The sequence below is a fragment of the Leuresthes tenuis genome, unplaced genomic scaffold, assembly GCF_036924035.1.
Source record: "Leuresthes tenuis unplaced genomic scaffold, fLeuTen1.0.hap1 SCAF_19, whole genome shotgun sequence".
Lineage (NCBI taxonomy): Eukaryota > Metazoa > Chordata > Actinopteri > Atheriniformes > Atherinopsidae > Leuresthes > Leuresthes tenuis.
The window spans coordinates 21,556,240-21,579,999 of NW_027325373.1; the positions used below are offsets into that span (position 1 = coordinate 21,556,240).

At 40.9% G+C, this 23,760-nt stretch overlaps 2 protein-coding genes across 3 annotated transcripts in view; one reads left to right on the top strand and one right to left on the bottom strand.

Moving 5' to 3' along the window:
* Positions 1–16,748, top strand: pargl (poly (ADP-ribose) glycohydrolase, like). Of its 2 annotated transcripts, none has more exons than XM_072372390.1 (16): positions 1–138; positions 625–952; positions 6,586–6,699; positions 8,297–8,401; positions 8,483–8,554; positions 8,629–8,715; positions 10,518–10,678; positions 10,756–10,835; positions 10,916–10,988; positions 12,042–12,117; positions 12,216–12,363; positions 13,343–13,421; positions 13,501–13,609; positions 13,802–13,901; positions 14,288–14,416; positions 15,094–16,748. In XM_072372390.1, the coding sequence occupies exons 2-16, from the start codon at positions 635–637 to the stop codon at positions 15,210–15,212; spliced, it is 1,770 nt and encodes a 589-aa protein (XP_072228491.1). In that variant the 5' UTR covers positions 1–138; positions 625–634; the 3' UTR covers positions 15,213–16,748. The 2 variants fall into 2 exon arrangements, with proteins under 2 accessions (XP_072228491.1, XP_072228492.1); XM_072372391.1 differs by having other exon boundaries at positions 633–952.
* LOC140277389 (2-oxoglutarate dehydrogenase complex component E1-like) overlaps positions 16,664–23,760 on the bottom strand; it is a 27,154-nt gene continuing 20,057 nt past the window's right edge. Inside the window, exons 12-22 of the mRNA XM_072372389.1 lie at positions 23,510–23,662; positions 23,037–23,268; positions 22,782–22,932; positions 21,568–21,695; positions 21,188–21,366; positions 20,565–20,636; positions 19,149–19,274; positions 18,978–19,050; positions 18,735–18,898; positions 18,275–18,429; positions 16,664–17,986 (exon numbers count right to left, since the gene is read on the bottom strand). Of these exons, the coding sequence (XP_072228490.1) occupies positions 17,866–17,986; positions 18,275–18,429; positions 18,735–18,898; positions 18,978–19,050; positions 19,149–19,274; positions 20,565–20,636; positions 21,188–21,366; positions 21,568–21,695; positions 22,782–22,932; positions 23,037–23,268; positions 23,510–23,662 (1,554 nt within the window). The 3' untranslated portion in view covers positions 16,664–17,865. The remainder of the gene's footprint in view (positions 17,987–18,274; positions 18,430–18,734; positions 18,899–18,977; positions 19,051–19,148; positions 19,275–20,564; positions 20,637–21,187; positions 21,367–21,567; positions 21,696–22,781; positions 22,933–23,036; positions 23,269–23,509; positions 23,663–23,760) is intronic.

Genomic DNA, 23,760 nt, shown 5'->3' on the forward strand with positions numbered 1-23,760 from the left:
TTTCGTTTTCACTCTAAACTGAAAGTGAACTTTAGTGCGCGTGTCTGTTTGGTGCTGACAGCTCTTACATCGATGAAAACAACAAATAAGAAAAGCTACTTCACATTTGAACACATTAGACGCAGTCTTTGGTGACAGGTGAGTTTATGTACCTCCCTGTTTTCCTCTAATTCAGAATAATTCTGTGCGTAGCGGCGGGTGAGGTCAGTCTATAGTGGATAGTTTTGCATTCGGGTTTAAGGCTGGTTTGACAAATAACCTTATTCCTTATTTAAAGAGGAAATCCTACATGGGGATTTTTATGAGGAATCTATTAGTTCCCAGCGACGCTGCAGAATGATTTGTGCATATTGTCTCAGACCCACCTGCTGGGAGGTGACTTCTGTTTATGCACTGGTTTTATGACGTCACATTGGAGCCATGCACCTTAAGTCCTCAGAACTGAAACAATAACTGCTTTCCTGTGGTTAATCAGTAGGTTCACCGTTCACCAGCCTGTGTTTGAGACTGTTTAGCAACACTTCCTGTTACTGTGTCTGAAACTTCTTCCCTGCATGAGGGTTCACGTTAAAACTCGCAATGGCAGAAGTCCTGATCACCTCCTGTTATGTCTCTACTTTAAAGCCCAGCAGAGATGACCAGTTCTCGCAATAACAGCTCCCAGATGAAAGAAATCCTCACCCATGAAGACCCTGAAAAGAATAACGAAAAACCCAAGAATGAAAAACAGTGCAGCATCAAAGAGAGCTCAGGCGCTTCTTCGTCTTCCTCCTACTCCTCCTCCTCTGGACCTGGTGGTTCTGAGGATGTAAGAGGGGCAGAGGCCCAGGCGCCCGGGAGGATGCAGAGAGAGGAGGGCGTCTGTCAGCTGAACGACTTAAAGAGGTTTCCACAGGGTGAATTCCACATGGGACCTCTGGACTGCAGCAGACTACACACAGTCCTCATAAATGTGAGTCTTTGCAACCTTTCCTCTGCCTCTAGTTCTGAAAAGCGCACCCACTAAACCACTGTACTGAACAAATATGAACAGATTTATGGGTCACGCAGCTATTTGAATAATAACCTGTGCAAGGACCTGCATTTAAAACCTTATGTGTCATCAGCAAAATCAACATCAAGCCTCTTCCTGCTTCTAAAGAGTGCAGACGCGTCTCCGCTTCCTCCTGCTGCTTACTGCTTAATTTGCTTTTAAATCATTCTATTTCTTTCCACAAGTCTTGGATATAATTGTTTTCTTTTTCTTTTAAGTGAACCAAGACTTTTAAAATAATTTTTTATTCTTTTTACAACTTATCTGACGAGCCACCAACTCCGTGTGCGTGGCCTACACACAGCTGAAGCCTGATGTACAGTGTCCGGGCACCTAGCACTCAGCTAAAGCTAAATAGCCTGGAAAGGTGCTAACCGTTAGGCTAACTAGCAACAAGATGCCTCCCTTCTCCACAGATGACTACTACAGCCTCCTGCAGAAGATTGCAGTACTGGAGACGAAAATTCATCGCTTAGAAGTAAATGTGGAGGTAAATGGATTATGTGGAAATGAAACAACCTTGCCATTGATTCAAAACAGCGGAGATGAGCAAGCTAACACACAGCTAAGGAGCACAGATAACACAACCAAGAAAGTAGACTCTGTGCATTATAATAAATCAGCTAATAATAATCCTCCCTGGAACTGTCTCGGTGCAAAACCAAAGAGTAAATCATGTCTCCTGAAAGTGGGAGGACGAGAAACCGACTGGCCTTCACTCCCTACGAGGCAGAGGAGCTCTTCTACCCCTGTACATGGGAGGAAACAGGACTGGACATCTGTGAATGGGAAGGTTAACAACAAACCTCCAAAACAACCGAGTGTGAAACTGCAGAACAGATTTGCTCCACTATCGAAGGACTCTGGATCTCTATTGGATGACCATCCATCCCAAAGCAGCAAGGCAAGGACTGAAAACCAGTTGGAAAGTAAAAGGCCACAGGGAAAGCTAAAGGCTGGGCCTCAAACTCTGATTGTGGGTGACTCTGCCGTAAATGATGTTCAAAGGATGTGCGGTAAGAACACTAAAGTCCTCTGCTTTCCTCGGGATATGGTTAACGATCTAAAGGAGAGAATTCTTGGAATTGCACATGAATATCCAACTGTGACAAACATCGTTCTGCATACAGGGTCAAACGATGTGTCCAAGCAACAATCCGAGGTTCTGAAACGGGACTTTATTGGATTATTAAACACAGTGAGCTCGTTGAATGCAGCTGTATTCATCAGTGGACCTGTACCACCAGTCCGAGGAGGAGAGGAAAGATTCAGCAGGTTGCTGGCACTGAATAAATGGCTTATATTGGCATGTGCTGACCACTCAGTGCATTTTATTAATAATTTTAACATTTTTTGGGAACACAGGCATCTTTTTAAGGCAAATGGATTTAATTTTAACAAGTCAGGGGTGAAACTGTTCACCTCCAACATGTTTTATTTCCTACGTCATCCATCTGTGCTCGGGGCCAAGGCTGAGATAAACAAGGAGTTATCTCATAGAGAGGAACAAACAAATCCCAGCAGAAACCTTGAGGAGGAACTCCATCTGCCCCCACCCAAGAGGAACTTTGGAAAGGAGAGACATCAGAGGCAAGAAGAGAGGTCTTTATTTGCCCCAAACCCTCTCAACAGCACTAATGACCAGGACCAGGGACCAGGACCAGGACCTTCCCCAGCCCCCCAAACCCCTGACAGGTCATTGTGCTCCTCACCCTCCCTTTCTCCCTCCTCCTCCCCTCACCTGAAATTCACTGAGGAGATGATGGAACGGGTCAATGCTGGGCTTAGATCTACCCCCCAGCCCAATCCCTTTTTATCCCCCATAAACCCCCCACCAAAGCGGCCAAAGGTTCCCCGCCGAGCCCCGCCCCTACTAGAGCAGCCGAAGCGACGGAGCCCAGCCCCACCCCCTTCTGTCCCTTCACGCTGCCACCATGTACTGTCTCCGCAGTCTGATGTGTGATGTGTGAGGGGTCCAGGCTGTGTGGATTCTGACAGTCGTGACTTTTCCCAGGACAAGCTGGGACCCTGTTTATTAGAAGATCTTAAAATTTCTGTACTTTTAGGTGACAGAAGGAGAAATGTGACCCAGTCAAAACACAGAGAGTTGCACTCAAAAAGATCTTTAAATAAAGTAAACATACCTTGTGTGCCACAGACTGCACCCAAACACAAGGGGGCAAATAATACCTCTAAAACACTTACGTTGGCTTTATTAAATGTTAGGTCTTTAGCTGGGAAAACATTCTTAATTAATGATTTTATCACTGAGCACACCCTGGATTTTATGTTTTTAACTGAAACTTGGTTGGAACAAAATAACAGTGCTGCTGTTCTTATTGAGTCAACCCCTCCTGGTTACAGTTTTATCAGCGAGGCCAGAGTGAGCAGGAGAGGAGGAGGGGTCGCAGTCTTATTCAATGAATCCTTTCAATGTAAGCAGTTATCTCCTGGAAGTTTTCAGTCCTTTGAATATATGGCTATACAGCTGAAGGCCTCACCCAGAGTCCTGTTTCTGAATATTTACAGGCCCCCTAAATACTGTGCAGATTTTTCTGAAGACCTCAGTGAACTGCTGTCTATGATCTGTGTTGATTTTGACTGTATAATTATTGTTGGTGATTTTAACATCCATATGGACAATCCTCAAGACAGAGGGACTAAAGACCTGAGTAACACTCTGGACAACTTTGGGCTGACTCAGCATATAACAGAGCCCACGCACAATAGGGGGCACACTCTAGACTTAGTGATCTCCAAGGGTCTAAGCATTTCAAAGATTACTGTGTCCGATGTGGGCCTGTCTGACCATTCCTGTGTTTTCTTTGAGAGTACGATTTCAGTGCACACAAATGTCTCAACAGCAGTGATCTCAAAACGGTGTATAACTGAAAACAGTAGTAAGATCTTTAACCAGGTTTTCTCCTTAACACCTGCCCTGTCCGGGGGTTCAGTCAGTGAGCTCGTCAGTAGCTTTAATACTAAAATGTTAAATGTTATGGATACTATTGCTCCCATTAAGGTGAAGGTTATCTCTGGAAGGAAGAAGTCTCCATGGCGAAATTCCACACTGGTGAAAAATGGGAAAAGAGAGTGTCGGAAAGCTGAGCGCAGATGGAGAAAAACAAATCTCCAGGTTCATTATGACATCTATAAAGAGAAACTTCACTCTTATAATTTACAACTGAGGAATGCAAGGAAATCCTACTTCTCTGACATCATCACCAAAAACAGTCATAATGCTCGGGCCTTATTTGCTACAGTTGACAGGCTAACAAACCCTCCTGTGTCAGTGGCAAATGAACTCCATTCCACCATGGCCTGCAATGACTTTGCCAAATTCTTCATAGACAAAGTCCAAAATATTAGACAAGCAGTTGGTACATCAGCAGCAGGTTCAGCATATGTACTGTGTCCACCGAAAACCGGTTTAAACACCATGACACTATTTCAACCCATTAACAGTAAAGACCTGGAGGACATCTTACGTCACCTGAAGTCCTCCTCTTGCTGTTTAGACATCCTACCAACAGGTTTTTTCAAAGGGGTCTCAAAGACTTTGGAGTCAGACCTGTTACTGATTGTGAACCTGTCCTTAACGTCAGGTGTGTTTCCAGAGCCACTAAAAACAGCTGTAATTAAACCCCTGCTGAAAAAGGACAATCTTGATAAGACGCAAATGAACAACTACAGGCCCATCTCAAATCTCCCATTTTTAAGTAAGATCATTGAAAAAGCGGTTTTTCAACAGCTTAATTACTTTTTAACACAAAATAACTGCTATGATACCTTCCAGTCAGGCTTTAGACAGCACCACAGCACTGAGACTGCTCTGACCAAAGTGTTTAATGACATATGTCTGAATACAGACAGTGGAAAAATGTCAGTCTTAGTTTTACTGGATCTCAGTGCTGCCTTTGATACAGTTGACCACAATATATTACTCAAACAACTGGAGAACTGGGCTGGTCTTTCCGGAACTGTACTAAACTGGTTCAAAACATACTTAGAGAACAGGAAGTACTTTGTGTCAATAGGTAACTTTACATCTGAGCAGACAAGAATCACATGTGGAGTTCCCCAAGGTTCCATCCTGGGACCTCTTCTGTTTAACATCTACATGCTCCCACTGGCACAGATTATAAAAAACAACCAAATAAACTACCATAGCTATGCAGATGACACAGATGTATATAACAATGTTACCAGGAGACAGAGGGCCTGTACAGGCCCTTGGAAAATGCATTGAGGAGATTAATGACTGGATGTGCCACAACTTCCTCCAGCTAAACAAAAACAAAACTGAGGTAATTGTCTTTGGAGCCAAAGATAAACGATTGAAAGTCACCACAGAGCTTCAATCTATAAATCTAAAAACGACCAACCAGGCCAGAAATCTGGGTGTAGTGATGGACTCAGACCTAAATTTGGACAAACACATTAAGGCAATAACAAAGTCAGCCTACTATCACCTTAAGAATATATCAAGGCTAAAAGATCTGATGTCTCAGCAGGACCTGGAAAAACTAGTCCATGCATTCATCTTTAGTAGGCTTGATTATTGTAATAGCATCTTTACAGGTCTGCCTAAAAAGTCAGTTAGACAACTGCAGCTCATCCAGAACTCAGCTGCTCGAGTCCTCACTAAGACCAAAAAAGTGGAGCACATCAGTCCAGCTCTGAAGTCTTTACACTGGCTGCCTGTCCATCAGAGGATAGACTTTAAAGTTCTGATGCTGGTCTATAAAGCTCTGAATGGTCAAGGACCAAAATACATCAGTGACCTCCTGACCCACTATGAACCTTCCAGACCCCTCAGGTCATCTGGATCCGGTTTTTTATCAGTTCCCAGAGTCAAAACCAGACATGGAGAAGCTGCATTCAGCTTCTATGCTCCACATGTCTGGAACAAACTCCCAGAAAGCCTCAGATCAGCTGAAACACTCAGTGTATTTAAGTCCAGGTTGAAGACACACCTATTTTCAGCTGCATTTGAATAAGCTTGAGTTTCAAAACGGAATCATGTTTTAACTATTGATTTTATCTTTCATATATATAATTTTTTCTGATTTTATCTATTGTTCTTATTTCCTTCTTTTGTTTAAATTTTAAATCATGCTTTTTATTTCTTCTGTTTTAATGTCTCTGTGAAGCACTTTGAATCACCTTGTTGTTGAATTGTGCTATACAAATAAACTTGCCTTGCCTTGCCTTGCCTTGCCTCTATAGTTTCCGCATTTTTTCTTAGACGTTCTTTTTTTACTGATATAAGATCATACATCATATAATCTGGTGATGAAAAATGTGATTTCATGGTTCCCAGCGTAGGTGAACGGTCACAAGATAAACCTGAGGGGTCATGATGATTAATGAGGAGTCTAATAAGGAAAAAAAAGGACAAAAACATGACGTAATCTTTTTTTTTTGCCCAAAATGTTGATAGCATTGAGCTCCACATCAGCAAATACTGTTAAAAAAAAAATAGTAGAAATGTTTGGTTTTATGATATCTGTCTGAAATGCTTCTTGAATAGGACTTTGTTTGTCTTCCAGGTGGATGCTTTCAATTGTGGGAAAGCACTTACTCCTTGGGAAGGCAGAGACTTGTGGGACAGTAACTTTGTGAAGATGCCGTGTTCATCATTTAGCACGGTTCCCAAACCACAGGTGAGAGATGAAAGAAATCTCATTAATACAGAATTATACACAACCTGGATTAATGACCTTGAAACAAAATGTTTGGTGGTAAGGGATGAATTTCAGTACTGTGATACAGTAATACGTCACTTTTTCAACTTCTTTCATGCCATAATGAAGGATTTCTGATTGTAATTCACAATGTGTAAGCAGCAGAAAATGGAGGGATGGATGGTGTGCTATACCTTATGTTTGTTTGTCTTATTTGGGTCCTTAAAGGGGGCTGTGGTGGTTAACACTGTCGGAGGTTTATGCACTCCGGCTTCTTCCAACCATTCAAAAACATGCATGTCAGGTTAACTGGTGATTCCAAATGACACAATCATTCAATCTTCCTTTTCTTCATTCTTGAAGAGGCCTTTTGTATGGGAGGTGCTGTTTGAAAAATAAGTGAAGCTGCTCTTATGGGTTTAGGATTACCGTGACCAGGATGACTGATATAAGAGGCAGTGTACAGACTGGACGGGTCGCCAGTCCAGCACCGGTCTGCACAGAAACAAACATACAGTCATTTTTTAGCTAAGCTACAGAGAGGATAGCTGATGGACGTAACAGCAAGGTGCTGACAAGGAGTGAGCAAAAAAAAGGAGCTGAAAAACAGGAAGGACCGATGAGGCAAGTAAGTTCAGCTGTGACCGATCAAACAACAGGTGGAGTGGAGGAGACCAAGGCCACTGAGGACATCTAGGGGTGACTGCAAGATCTAAACTCAGAGGACCGAATACAGGGATGAAGTACAAACAAAATACCAACTGAGAACACGGAACAGAAGCTCTAAGAAATAAAAGAACCACAGAAAAGACAAGGAATCCAAAATACCAACCGAGAACACAGAACAGAAGCTCTAAGAAATAAAAGAACCATAGAAAAGACTAAGAATCCAAAATACCAACCGAGAACACAGAACAGAAGCACTAAGAAATAAAAGAACCATGGAAAAGACAAGGAATCCAAAATACCAACCGAGAACACAGAACAGAAGCTCTAAGAAATAAAAGAACCACAGAAAAGACAAGGAATCCAAAATACCAACCGAGAACACAGAACAGAAGCTCTAAGAAATAAAAGAACCACAGAAAAGACAAGGAATCCAAAATACCAACCGAGAACACAGAACAGAAGCACTAAGAAATAAAAGGCCCACAGAAAAGACAAGGAATCCAAATTACCAACCGAGAACAGAACAGAGAATAAATCAAGAAACTAAGAAGTAGATAAACCAGAGAAAAAACAAGAAATCCAAAGCACACTTATAGTTTCACCAGTGTGTCCTGGGTCTGCTCCGTCGGACTTGTCCAAATCACTGCAGATACTTTAACCCATCCAGCTGAGGCAGTAACAGTCCAGAGCACCACCTTTAATAAAAACAGGAAGAAAAGTCGACTAAGACGAAGAACGTTTCAGAAACCCAGATGCAACAAACCACAGGCTGTAAAATGTAAAAAGTAACACCAAATGTGTTCACAGTTACCTGTCAAACAGGGCTGTCAGTGAGAATGAAGGGGGGAGAAACGTCTTCCAACGTGTGAAGAGAAATATCAGAAAGTAAAAGTGATTTATTTTCCAGTTAGTGAAATTCAACCGACCCGAGCAGGTGCAGAGATGGAAGCTGATCTCCAAAGAGCTGGAAGCTCTGGCCGGTAAGAAGACAGCGAGCGTCGATGATGTGAAGGTACGTGTGCACGATTACTGCTCAGTTACCACAGAGCTTGGAACGTCCATCACAAACCTTTTTACTGTTTTCTGTCACCAGAAAGCCATCCTCAAATATAACCCCACGTACAAAGAGCAGTGGACCTTTGAGGCCCTCTCCAGATTTGTAAAGGTCGGTGTTTGGTTTTTAATCACAGACTTCTCCGTTTTTTAAACCCTCTGATGATGTTTCTGTTTTCATTCCAGATTATCCCAAAAGCAGAAAACTACTTCAACGAACTGTTTCCAAAGATCGCTGCTTTGGCCCTGAAGCTGCCTGAGCAAATAAAGAAGGTATCACTGGAAGCAGCGCAAAGTATTCAGCTCACTCCTGAAAACAGCCGTTTAAAACGTAGCTGCTGCACGACAGTTTTGGATGGGCCAGAGTCATTTAGTATGGGCCACTATTTAAAAGGAAAAATAATACTTACTAACATACATAGAGTTGGAAGTGATCCCTTCCTGACTTGGTTGTGTTTATATTGCCTTTTGCTGTAGTCGAGCTTTGACAGCACGGTTTCTGTCCCGTTAAAAGTGAACGTCGCTCTTTCTCTCGCTCCACCGTCTCTTTCTCTCGCTCCACCGTCTCTCTCCTGTTACTCTCGTCGACCCTCTTCCTGCGCTGAGCCCACACTAGCTTGCCGAGCTGGTGCAGGAGCTGACAAATGTGATGTCGCCAGTCCGGCCGCCTCTGGTGACTCGTTGTAAGTTTCTTGGCACAGTTAGAGAGCAATGTGTGTCGAGCCATACTGTACATATCTGTACGCTAACCTAACAACGGATGAGCTCGCTCAACCATTTCCATTTACTCGTCTTCCTTTCTGCCTGTAAGCTTAACGTAAACTGCACAGAGAGGACGCAAAAAGGCTTGCTGTGATTGATCCAGCGCCAGAAATGACAGACATCCCCCAACATACGTTTAGTGTAAACAGGAAGTGAAATACAGGCACGGTTACTGTGACAACCACAAACAATACTGGCGCAGGCTTCACACACGTTAGTAACCTAAAGCATATTAACTTTCCTTTTTTATATATAGGGGGATGGTTTTTTTGTCTTTATTAAGAATTTAGATGTTAATTTTAATTCTGAAAAATAATTCAATAATCACCCTGTCATTTAGGATGGGCCAGTTGTAGAAGCGGGTGGGCCCAGGCTCGTTAGGCCCAAAGATGTTAAAACCACTTAAAGAAAAAGCTTTACTCCTCTGCCACTTCATCCATAATGTAAACATTTAACATAAAGTCTTTCAGTTTTGATGATTTATCTTTTAGTTCACCTCTTTTTTTATCCTGAAGTGTTCAGATTCGGCTTTAAGGAATCTTAAAAGGACTTTCGTCTACATTTATGTTTGGGATGTTGTTGCAACTTAATCAATACTTCCACTAGTGGCTCATTTCTTGTATCTGTTGCTGCATTCATTCTGCTCAGGGGTTGTTAACTCATATTTGCATCTGACCAGACCAGTTAATATTAGAAGCTTTGTATGTGTGGGCAGTGTCGGATGTTCAGGTCAGGGCTGGTGAGGCTGCTCTGAAACTGAAGACATTTACAGGGTTACCTAAAGAAGAAGACATCAGCATACAATGAGCTGGCACCGAACAAAGGAAAACATTGAGAATATGTGATGAGGGAGGCTGTAACCAACAAGGATCAGGTGTGGCAATCATAACGAAAGATCAGGTGTGAAGATGGGGGGTAATCTTGCAAAATATGACAGGAAAGTGCAAAAAGTCAACCAAAAGCTACAGCTACCTGCTGCAGGTAACATACTGACTAACTCATTTCCACATTTCTAGTTAAAACTTGCCCACTTATAGCACCTGAAGTCGGTACCATTTTGTCATTTGGTACATTCAGGCACCATCTTTGGTCTCAGCCACAACAGCTGATACTCGTTTTGTCCCCTCTGGGCTTCTGTTGTAACCTGAGAGTCTACATTAATGAAAACACACAGACATGAACGTCAGTAACATCTTCAACGATAATAATTACAAAAAAAGTAAAAAACCTTGATTTGAAACCTTGCTCATTTGCAGCTTTATAATATTATTTATCGACATTCTGACTGATGTGTTTCTGTGGGCTCTGCTCAGCCCATCCCGCTGCTTCAGAAGGGACAAAGTGCATCCATCACGCTGTCGCAGGTTCAGATTTCCTGCCTCCTCGCCAACGCTTTCTTCTGCACCTTCCCTCATCGTAACACCTCCAACCCCAAAGCAGAGTACCACAACTACCCGTCCATTAACTTCAGCAGGTGAGGAAACGCAGCGGCGACATGTCCCGCCCACGCTGCGCGCAGCCTGTGACTTAACCTTCTCATTCTGCATGCAGTCTGTTTGCAGAGTGGTCAGAGCGGAAGGTGGAGAAGCTGAGAGCCATCATGCATTACTTTAATGTGTTGACGGATGAGAGTAAGTGTAACCCAGCTCTCCGGCTGTGCTTTGCATCCGTCTCAGAGGACTACTGTGACGGTTTGTTGATGTCTCTGCAGAAACCAAACCAAAAGGACTGGTGACATTCGAGAGGCGTTACCTCAAAGACACGGACTTTCCCAAATGGGCAAGGTAATAACTTTTATTTTCTGTTAGATTTCACTTCAATAACCTCACATGCAAACATCAAACAGTTATGGTCAACGGCTTTTATTAAAGATGACTCATTTGTTCTTACTTATCACTGAGAAACTGGGCTGTTTTTCCCTGTTTCGCAGCACAGAGGTCGTTTCTCTCTCTGCTGTTTTCTATCAGCGTTCATCTTCTTCTTTACTAAAACAACTGGATTCTGGATGTCATGCTGCATTTCGCTTTGTAACGAATGCAGGTTCATGCACCCACCCGCTGCACCTTGGATAACTCTTGCACAGATGCACGTTGTTTATTGCAACATAAACTGCTTCCATTTCACCCTTTCTGTGGTATCAGAGTCTGATACCCCGTCTCCAACTAAACTTCTATTAAACGTTCTCTCTGGGTGCACTTAGAGCTGGTGAAAGCTGCTTCTACGCTCTTTGTGTGTGGAATGAGCTTTAAAACGTGTTTAAAACATCTTTACATGTTTTTTGGGGGGATTTTAAGAATGGTGTTGGATTATACTTGTTGCTCTTATAGTTATTTATTGTAACCGGAAGCTAAAGATCTGGGTGTGGACTTTTTTTTTCAAGCTTTCTGCATCATATGAAAGAACTGCTACAGAAAATGGAATAATACACAAATGAAAAGAATTTGAGGGATTTGGAGTCACTGAATCATAAACTCAGAAGACAAAACCATTTCAGGCTGACTTAACAAATGGAGCGCTACCAAAAGGCTTTTTTCATTCATGTAGCTGCATCAATTCAAAGTTTATGTTCATAAAAATAATGAGAACAAGCGTCTTTACTTTGAGCCATTAGTTTTTAAGACAACTGACTATTCTTATATTTTCTTCTCCTCTGTTGTGTTTAGATTAAATTGGAAAATTGTCCTCACCGTTATTTGATTTGTTTCCATCATAATTTCCACTGTTCAGCAGCAGTTTCTGTTTTTTTTTAGCTTGTTTTTGAACTACTTGAATTGCTCTCTAAACAATTCTATGAAGTTGTTCATCCTGTAAAGGAAATTAATTTGTTCCCGTTGTAGCTGCAACGAGAAGCTGCAGAAACTGCACATCACATCAGGTGGCAGCATCGAGACCGAAGGGACGGGTATGCTTCAGGTGAGAACCGGCCGGCTGCACGGGTGATGCACAGCTGGGCTTCTTCCACAGCTGGGCTTCTTCCACAGTCCTGCTGAGTGTTTGCTGTGCGTCTGCAGGTGGACTTCGCTGCCAGCCGCATAGGCGGAGGTGTTCTGGGTTCTGGTCTGGTTCAGGAGGAGATCCTGTTCCTCATGAATCCAGAGCTGATCGTGTCTCGCCTCTTCACGGAGAAACTGACGGATAACGAGTGTCTGATCATCACAGGTGGAAATGAGATTATTTAAAAGCAAATCAGAGAGAGGACAGATTAGTTATGTTGTTAAAGCTCCAGTGTGCTGAAAGACTAATTCTGCTTTTAACACAAGAAGTTGTCTCCCAAATTATGAGTCAGTCTATCAAACATTTAACAAGTGACATTCTCTCTAAAGGTCCGTGTTGTACCCACCCTCTCGTCTAACGGCAGCTGAGCTCGTCTCGTTGTAATTTTTCGCTTGTTTCTCATTAATATGAAAACATTTTTGCTTTACTTAACGGGCTTCCACAGTTGGTTTGTAACTGAAATCATTTCAACATCAGGTTTAAAGTAGGAAATTTGAAATAATTAAGAGTTTCCTTCTTGTAAAAACAAATAGAAAAAGGCCACAAATGCATCAAATTAAGATAAGAAATAAGGCTCAGTAAGAAAAGAGGTTTCATTAAATTCTAAAATGAGTTTATTGTAAAATTTTAGCAAATCTGAAGAATAATTCTGGAGACTTGTGAGTTAAATGATGACACATCTTCATTAAAATGTGCACGAATAGAATAAATAAAAGCAATATTAATACTCACATATTTAGGGGGTAAAAGGTATATTTATTTTGAATTTATATTACGTAATTCCTGCCCTTGCTTTGTGTTCTGAGGAATGGGAGGCACATTTTGAGATGGCAAAATAAGTTGGATGATTGGGAAAATATAATAATGATTTGAAGTGTTTGGACAGTTGATGTTCCAGAAGTATCCAAACTGTTAAACTGGGTGAGATGTTTCTTTGTGATCATGAGCAAACACAAATGAGGGTTAATTTGCTGGTAATCACGTCCACATCTCATCCGATCTCTCCTCCTGTTTGTTGACTTAAAAACCAGAAAATTATTCGGATAGTTGAACGTGAAACTTTAAAATTTCCAGGATGTCTCAGATGGCTCTGTGGGCTTGGATTTGATGTGTTTCCGTGTGTTTTAATGCTGCTGTTTCTCAGGCTCGCAGCAGTTCAGCCGTTACTCTGGTTTTAGCAACAGCTTTGAGTGGGGGGGGCCCTACGAAGACCACCTTCAAAGGTCAGAGCAGGTTGTTTGTTTTAAACTTGAATGACAGTTTTTGTCAGCGAGTCTTCTGATTTGTTCTGATCTTTGTTAGAGATGAGTGGGATCGGCTGAAGAGGCAGATCCTGGCCATCGACGCGCTGAACTTCAAACACAGAATGGAGCAGTACAGCATGAGGAAGATCACTCGGGAGCTGAACAAGGTGAGGTTAAACTATCTGTTTATCGGTTATTGCTGTTTCATGGCAACCCTCACAAAGCCTACAGGTGAGTTCTGGCTCACTGGTCCTGCTTAAAAACTAGCAATGGTCTCACTGGGATGAAGTGATGCAGCAAGTTGTTGTGGTAGTCAAGCTGGATTAGTGCTTTCGTTTTATGTTTCTGTGTCTCTGAAGGCGTACTGTGGGTTTAAAGACGACCGTAGGCACAAAGAGCCAGACATCGCCACAGGCAAGTGGGGCTGTGGAGCCTTCAATGGAGACCCACAACTCAAAGGTGAACACTGTCACAGTAATAATGGACAAAGGCCCCTTTGGACTGTGCAGTGTTTGAATTTCTAAAACATTAGACTTTTGTGTACAAGACGTGATGAAATTTTTATCATTAAAACTTTGAGACGCACCTACTGATGACTGTTCAGGTGCCTTTGACATATAATGATACAACTTTTGATCCGTGTCTCCTACCAACCACTCAGAATACAACATGGAAACACTTTTGACATCACATTTAGTCATTTAGTTGCTTTTGTCAAAAAACGAATTACAATTCAGGAGCAAAGTTCAAACAAAACCAAACAGATTGTAATTAAATGAGTTGTACAAGCAGTCTCAGCTCCATCCCTTAATTTTTTGTACTTTATTTTCCTTGTTCGTGTCCAGCTGTGATCCAGCTGATGGCCGCAGCAAAGGCTGACAGGGGTTTGGCTTACTTCACCTTTAAAGATGAAGGACTGAAGACAGATCTGGAGCAGATCTACCACCTGCTGGTCACAGAGGGAGTCACAGTTGGTGAGTTTTTAAGACATAAAACAGTGTTTTTCAAGCTTTTGCTTGGTGATGTTTCACTGTTCAGGTCACAAACGTTTCAGCTAATTTACTTTCTTGTTGATTTCTTAAAAGTGTGCTAATATGAAGCTGAACGTTATCAGAAAATTACATCAATTGCTGCTGAATATAAGGAAAATGGAGCAAGTAGTAATACCTGCCCATTATATTCATGTTATGCTAAAAAAAAAAACTGCCCCTGATATCCACGGTTTGGAGCTCGAAGATGCCATAGATCATCTTAATTCCTCACATTCCTGTTTATTGAGCTGTTTTGTTGGAACTGTCCTAATTTTGTTTCAAACTAATGAATAAACAGCAAACAAAATTCCATCCATGCAAAAAAATGTTCCTTACACATAAATAATAAACACATATTTCCTCAATTTCCACAAACAAGGCTGTAGAAATAGAGCCTCAGAAGTCTTTTGTTAAATTCTTAGAAACTTGATTATTCATGTAGTTATTGTTTTCTTTCTTATCTGATACAAATATTTAGCCACCACAGCAAGTAACATTTGCTCCATTTCCTTTATAATTGGCACCAAACTGCAGATGACTGCCTCTAATTCAGCTGGAAAATGTAGGAGTCATGTCCTTTTCTTTTTGTAACAATGCTTTTTCAAAATGATCCTTTACAGGCAAGCTGTACGAAGTTCTGAACAACTACTGTGATGAACTGAGGAAAACCCGAGGTTCACATGTGGAACTGTTCGATTTCATCAAAAAAAACGTCAGACAGTCCAGAAGTAATCTGTGAGGAGGCTCAGTTTGCTTTCAAATCTGAAGGAATGATTTAACGCTTTGTAATTATATTCTTAGGAGAATTAAACCTTTTCCATCCTGTTTTATAGTCTACTGTCTGTCAGTGGCCAAGAACAAAGAAGGTACCAACTAAAGAGAACCCCAAGGGCTTAGGGAATTGTTTGATTTTGAATTTGTGCTGTATACTCAATCTGAAATCACAGTCAGGGTTGCAGGCAAAAAGCTGAAGCTTCATTCACAGCACTTTATTGGTACAAGTTCAGTCTGCTGCTACATGCTGTTTTAAAGTTTAATATTTCTTCACCTTGAATGAAGGCAAGGGCAATAACAGAGAGGAAAAAGCAGTGCAAGCAGATATAATTGAAAACTTATGTGTGAGCAGGAGGAGGATCAGGTTTGTTGTGAGGACAGGAAGGAAGCACGGGGGGAATGTGGCGTAAAAAGTAAAAAGCTATTTCTAACATAATTATATGGCTTTAAACACAATAAAACATGTAAATCTGTGTTTTGTTTTAGTGTAGAATCACTTAAAAACATAATTTCTCCTCCATCAAAATGTGTTTGTAAAACTGTATTTTCTTTTCCAAAACCTTGAATTTATGTTAATTACCTGAAGGGACTTTGAGCTCTCACTTTAAACTTGCAACTCAATGTTGTTGCCCTTATTATCTGGTTAACTAAGAACAGTAAGAAAAATCACTGCAAGTAACAAAAGATGGATGTTTAATGACAGCTGTTTTGTTCTGGTTTTTTATATGAGTGAGAATGTTGGAAAGCGTTTTCCTGTTTCTCTTTATTATTATTATTCTGTACATTTTTGTCTGCTAACTACTTCTGCAATCTTTCACCGATTTCTACAATTTTGGTATCAAAACGTTCATCTCATTCAGGAAATGTGTGCTATATCTTTTGGTGTTTATATCTGTTCCACTTTTTAAACTATTCAACTTTGATTGAAGTTTGTTCCTCATTCAAATGAATGGAAAGTGCTTTCAACTCTTCAAAAAGGTCCTACTCTTTCCAACCTAACTACTTCAACATACTTTCAGCTCCAGACATTCCTATCACTATGATGACATCACTCTTCCACTCCCCTGTTACATATTACACTGCAGCCATTTGAACTATTACTCACTTGATTTCTGCTAAATTTTCACTAGTTTCAGCTTTTTGAGCATGGTCAACTAATCACATTGAGCTCATGCGCATTCTCACTGCTGTTTCACAGGAACAGCTTTTTCTAGTTTGGTTTTAAAAATTCAGTTTTGAGTAATCTTAAAATGGTTTGAATGTTTTTGGATGGTGAGAGATATTTAACATGAGTTAAAAAAAGGTAAACCCGTTTTGTTTGCATTTGAATGAATGTTCTCGTTTTAAGTTCCCACTACAGTGTTGAGTCATAGTGATGGATTGTTTTCTTTGCTGTTTTATTTTTAGGCAATAAAAAAGTGTTCAACAATTTTTATTTTTTTAAAACATTAAAACATGCAACACCATATGAAAATAAATACATCCTTCAATTCCAGAAGAATCCCTTCTTGTGTCTGTAAAATTCTCTGCCTCTGCTGGCAATTCTATTTCTCTTAAAATGACGGAAGTTTAAAGTAATCTGCTATATTTGGCACAGATGGACGTTTACAGTGATGTGGCAGGATGCTAAGTGAACAACAGATGAGACAATGCAGACTGGGAAGAATAAAGCATGAAAAAATGAATGTGAAGTCTGAGGTAGCTGAATTCTCTCTGAAACAGGAATATAAAGAATTGAATCTGTTTCAAGTGGCTGATTTAATGAGATAAAAGTGCAGAAACCTGTTCAGACTCATAAAAATGTAACCCCTGCTAGTCTTTACTGCAATGTAAAACCACTCAGCTATCTTGTCTCAGTCTATTTAAAATGATTAGTGAACTGTGTTTTTCACTCAGAGAGTCACCCTCACACTAAAGTTAAGAGACATTATTGTGCCTTTTCATTAAAATCAAGTTTAAAGGAGTACTTTGTGGTTAGCTAAACTTAATCTAAATCCCTGTAAGTGGTTTAGCTATGCCAAAGTTCCTTAAAAAGGTTGAGATTGTTTGTTAGCCTAGCTCTGACCTGAAAGCACCTCTAAAGTAACCAAAAGCCCTAATATTTCTGCTCCTCACTTATATAAAGCGCTAGAAGATAAAGTTTTTTTCTTGTTGGAAAGAGTTTTTAGTGTTTGTGCAAAGCTGCAAAGCTAGGCTAACTGCTTAGCTTATTTTAGCTAGTGGGATTAAACCTCTTCTATAAATTTTCCCTAAACATCGATCTATTCCTGATGAGAATATGAATTATTATAATCTGTACTACAACATTAAAAACAGCCTGCTAAAGATAAATTACTTAGAATTAGAATTAGAATATCTGATTAGCAGTTGATTGCATTATGTGAAGTCAAAGAGTAAAACAGGTTGATGTCAAACCTTAATTTTGTATGAATTCACACAATTAAAGCGAAATATTTTTATATTTTTTCCCTAAATAGCATCCATCACTGTGAACACAAGGTCTTCATTGTAACAGTGTTCAAAATGTGTGGTTTTGTGCGTGTCAATACAAAACGTTGGCAAAGAGTAGAGCTGGTTTCTGGGCCTGCGGAGCTGGTTTCTGTGGTTTGGCTGGTAGGTCAGACTTCCTTTGAGAAAGCATCCAGATCGAACGCTGTGTCCAGAACACGCTGCAGCTCCATGAGATGAGTCTGTTTGTTCCCAGTCGCTGGAGCTGCTGCAGGCTCACGGCCGGCATACCTGCAAACAAAAACACACACAAAGAAGCATTTAAGCTGCATTTAAACTGACCGATTTGTTCAGCTACTCTTCAGATCGCAGTGAAAAGCCTGTTAACATTATTAACATTAACATCAGCAGGATCTTCACAGTTAAAAGCTTAAATTTGTTGATAATGGCAGCACACATACAAGATCAAGCCCAAACCTACTTATCAACATGCTTCTGCATGGAGTGCATGTAAATGCCAGCGTTCGTTGTTTTTGAATGAGCATAAAACGAAGAACTTAAAGCTTAAGTCAAGGTTACCAGACAGGGCGTGTGCGGCTAATGGTGGTCCTGATGCGGGGCTTGATGTAGTCATAGTAACCCTGGTTCTTATGCTCTTCCTGACACCAGACCAAATCAGCATTCAGGTAGCGATCAGTCTCTGCTTTCACCAGATCGAAGGGGAACGGGGACAGCTGCAATGAAAGAAAATTACAACTCAACATTGATAGAGAAGATGATTTAAATCAGAACCGGAGCCAAATTGCAACACCTCCACAGCAACAGAAATAATAAACCGGCAAGTTACAAATTGTGTTGAAAATAATAAAAAACTGACACTTATAATGTGTTTTTAGAGTGCAGGGGAAAGCTGCACGTTACTGCTCAGCCTGCCTTCCCTTACTGCAACGTATGTTCAAATTTCCCACTGCATTAGACTATTTGAAGTAAGTACTTACTGTAGTAGATGATTTTCGGGTTCTGAATACTCTCACAGTACCTGTTCAATGCGGACAACAGCTGTAACATCGTCCATGCCTCTGTTCTTGCGTTCCCGGGCCAGTTCATAGTAAATCTTGCCTGAGCAGAAAATGACTCTCTTCACCTTCTCCGGGCTGGCAGCTGCCGGCCTGTTGTCTGGGATCAGACGCTTGAATTGGGTGCCTGCAGGATGGAAAAGAAGCTTTGAAATAACAAACAGAAACACTTTCTCCAGTTCGTACCCACAGTGTCCTGTTGTTACCCGGCAACATGTCATCAAAGCTTGATTTAGCCTCAGGGTGGCGCAAAAGGGACTTTGGAGTAAACACCACCAGCTGTCGTTTCGGAGATAAAGAGAGTACAGAAGATCTTGAGTTACGTGAACTGCACTGTCTTACAAGTTGAGTCACAGTTCTTGGTGTGTGTTACTTACAGGCTTTCTGAAGGGAAGCAGAATCTGTCTGCGGAGAACGTGGAAGAGGTTTGCCGGAGTAGAGCAGTTGACGACGATCCAGTTACAATCGTAAAGCTGATGCACGGCAAAGTCTTCTGACAGTTTCTGAAAAAGCGGATTAAAAGGTCAGAAAATGCTGCCGCAAGCAACAATAATATTCCTTTAAACTAACGCAGCACAAGAACACAAAGCCCTAGATCCTGGGAGGACGTGTATATTTTCGTTTAGATAGTACAGGTATTCCTCTTGAATGAGATTTCCTCAGTTTAATATGCCCTGTGATCCAATATAACACGGTCAGAAGTTTATTTATGTCCACACAGTTTCAGTCCTAGAATAAAAACTTTGCAGCCAGGCGTTGTGCCTTCCAGTGGTGTCGTTGTGCCCAAACAAGAGGGTATACTTCTACTACTTATTAATGTCTACATTTAATTTCTAAATGGCATCTCCAGCAAAGGATAAGCTCCCAGTGCCACATTTAAGAGTGGACCAGTAGTATTTGCACACTGTTACATATTTTCTGCTCCATGACTATGGTATCAGTATCGGTATAAAAGTAGAGCCTTAACCCAACCAATCCATACAATGAGGGCAACCAATGCTACCGATTGTCCACCGTATGAAGCTCACACTGAATGAAGGCACCAGGACCCTGTCACAGTTCAATAAAGGTGATTCAAACAAAAAGGTTAAACAAACTGGTTAATGGATTAAGCAAAAACTGAGCAGATGTTCTTTATGGGCATTTATATGTGCGAATCAACACGTACTCACATAATCACACACTTTGCTGTGACTTAAACTAGTAGATTTTTCAAAGGCCAAAGCTAATGCAGATTTATTGCTGATATCATACGGTTTTTTGTATTGAGAAAATCTGTTCTGCAGTGCTTTTTAGAGACAGGCCTTTTAATCAGGCTGATTATTTCAGCCATTTTCACACAGCTGTGGTGATTGTTTCATGGCTTAGACTGAAAAACCCTTCTCTGTTTTCCAAAACTAAAGGCTTTCTGCCTCTATTTTTAAGAAATGCAGTCGAGTCATGACGTGTCAATGGGCTGGAAAGGAGAGATAAGCAATCAATGGCTACCTGTCACAACAAGGACTCAGCCTTTGTAGCTACAGAGCCGGACTTTGTTTTCATTCATCAGCAGCTGATGATGTGAAACAATCTGAAAACATCAAATGTCTGTTTCTACTTTAAAAGAACCTTGTGAAATGTAAATTATATGTGTTCTTTTGAAGTTTATTTTGGTTTTGGTCTTGACTTTAGGTGGATACTCCACTAAGTCGAAGGCTTTTTGTTTTCTTTGGCTCCGAGCAGCTCCTGTTTATATGTACAGTCCAAATTTAGAAGATATAGATATCTGTCAAAATGAGTGTTTGTAGACTCACAGGGCAAACATCTGGGTCATCATTGCACATCTGTAGAAACCTTTCAGGACGGGCAGACGAGTGTTCTGGACCCTGAGAGAAGAAATGAAAATAAAGAAATCAACAGCTGACAATGTTTGAATTTTTTCTACAGAAATCATGGGTTAACTGTTTTCTATACCCCCTCTGGTGGTAAATGTTGGTATATATGATAACAAAGATGAGATTTAAGAGTAATATCAACTTCTAACCAATTAAAAATATCTAATGATAAGTTTATATATGATTATAGGTTATTTTCTAATTAATAAGAATGTCTTCTAACCTAATTTAAGTGCACAATTTGAATAATAAAGACTCTTTAAAAGGAACACTTTGAGAATATGTTTAAACAATAAAATGTTTGCAATAATTTTCATGCAGTACGTGCCTTTTATCTGCATGTACTAACATAAGCTTCGACAGTTTACACCAATAAAAAAATGTACAAGAATCAAATAGAAGCTGTAAAATCAGGAGGTCATAAACAGCTGCTGCACAGTGGTGAAACTGTTTTACAAGGGGATATTTAAGCATAATGAAATTTAGATATGACAAATAAGACAAACAAAGAATGTGGAAGATCAGGTTTTTTCTGTTCCTACCATCCCCTCCATGCCATGAGGAAGCAGCAGCACGATGCCATTCTGCCTGACCCACTTGGCCTGACCTGAGCTGATAAACTGATCGATGATGCACTGAGCTGTGTTGTGAAAGTCTCCGAACTGGGCCTCCCACAGAACCAGAGCATTGGGGCTGGCCATGGCGAAGCCAAGTTCAAAACCTGAACACGGAGGAGAAAACCAAAGAGGTTCAGAGAAATGCAAAGCGACATGAGGAAGAACCATTCTGATGCCATCATCTCCCTGGAGGCATTTATTCACTGATTTTCACATTTGTGGCTGTACAAGCAGTGAGGTAAAGGGTTTGCCTGTTACTTTCCTGTGAGCTGCCTCTGCAGGCAGCGATGCTTGGTGTGACTTACCCAGTACTCCATACTCAGACAGAGAGCTGTTGCAGACAGTGTAAGGCGCCTGATCAGGGGAGATGTAGTTCATTGGGATGCAGATCCTCTTATCAACGTTCTGGTCGTGAAGAACGTGGTGTCGATGGCTGTGAAGCGAAGCAAAAAAAAAAAACTGGTGTGAAAAAGGAACATTTTTTTCTTTTTATCCTGTGAACATGACAAACAGAACAATAACACAAGAATGTGTGTATGTAGATGTAGATTTCTGTCCCGAAACATCAAAACATCATGTTTTGTGTTCATTTTGTAGAATTAACAGCGTTTGTCCTCGAGTTTGCTTGTCAAGAGAAGTGACAACCAACCCAAGATGTTTGTTAAATCTGTGGAAATGAACATGACTTTTCTGGGAAAATAAAATAACACAGTCACCACAAAGCAATCTAAACCATTTGTTTAAATAAGGCTCAGAATTTGGCTGCATTCAGTTCCACTGAGTCATAAATAATATGCTGCAATCATCAGAATATTAAGTTCCCACAAGTTTTTATCTTGAACCCATAATACAAAGTTCTGCATCTTCAAAAAAGACCGGAAAACTTTTTGATAATACGAAAAAAAAAAAAAAGTCTCGAGCCGTTTTCACATGTCAACACCAGGGACATTCAGCAGAATGTGCAGAACTATTTGATCTGGTCTTTTACCAGTTTAAAAAGGCAGATGATGGGGGGCTGTGTCCCATGTACAGAAGCTAGGTAGAAAAAGCTCAACAAGAAGTCTGGTGCCAATGTTGCGTGCATTTGCCGTCTGATATTTCCAATAAATTAAAAATCTGCCTCTGCTGTGAGCAGAAATGGCAAAAGTCGTCACCAAGCTTCTACAAATCAATCTAACATATTACTAGAAGATCATTTTATTAATCTTTTTAAGAATATCATGAGAAAATAGTTTAGGTTTAGCAGCTTCATATGAGCAATTCCAGTTTAAGATGCTTCAAACCACGATATCACAGGCTTAGGTTGAAAAATAGTTTGATTTACAGAATTCTAAAGCAGGTAATTTACATTATTATTTACATTTAGGAAAGCAAATAAGAACTGATTCTCTGAAGCGAGCACTGGTAGAAGTTCATTTATTTCTCGTCTTCGGGACATACTGCATAGTAGATATCACAAATATCCAAAATAGAGGGTAAAGAAACAAAATATCTTTTAAAACCCAGTATATAATTTTACCTGAATGTCCCCCTCTCCACATCCTGTCCACTGAGTCGCACATGGATTCCTTCTTTCAGCAGAGAACCGAAGGCCATATACTCCCCGAGAGCCCAGTCACACACCCGCTGGCTCACCATATTTGCGCGTCCCTTCAGGATGCGACTCAACCCTGCAGCATGATCACACGGGCAGAGACAGACAGGTTTAAAAAAGCCTAAGAGTTCGTTCAGAGGATGTTCATGAACTGAGGAGCAGGAGGAGAAAGAAGAGCACCTCCGTGTATCGTGAAATCTTTCACCGGAACAGAAGCTGCGATGTTTCCAATGTGGCTGAGCTCGTCCTCGCTGATGCCGGTCGAAGGGCAGCTCATAGATTTAGGCTGACCCTCCAGAGTGAAAAAACCTGGCCAGGGCGAGTCAAGCCAGTGCTTGATGTGGAGGATCTTCTCATCTTTGGAGCGAGTGTAAGCGTCCTCGCAGATTTTATCGTACCTCGCCACCTCTTCCTGAAAGAAGCAGGTTGAGGATGTAAATGAGAACATCCTATTCTCTTTTCCTGAGCCCTTTTCCTTGACTTTGATGGAAAACATTAAGGGGTTAGGGGAAAAATTCTTCTGAAAATTCTCTGAAACTACAAATGTTCGATAAATATTCTACAAAAAGTGTGTTAGATACTTCATGAACAGCAGTTCTATCACAGTCACACAAAGGTAAGCTCATATATTAGAGATAATAAGGTCGCCTCACCTCATAATCTTGTCTTGTGACGACTCCTTCAGCGATGAGCTTCCCAGCAAACTTCTGCAGGACCCCTTTCTGCTTCTTGATCTGCTTGTACATCAGTGGCTGAGTGAACATGGGCTCGTCCATCTCATTGTGGCCGTTACGTCTGAAGCACACCTGAAGACAGGCAAAAATAGGCTTTAAATAACGGGCTACTGAGATGATCATCCTATCAAATCACCACCGATTCTCTTTTCGTAGATCGTTTCTTTTAA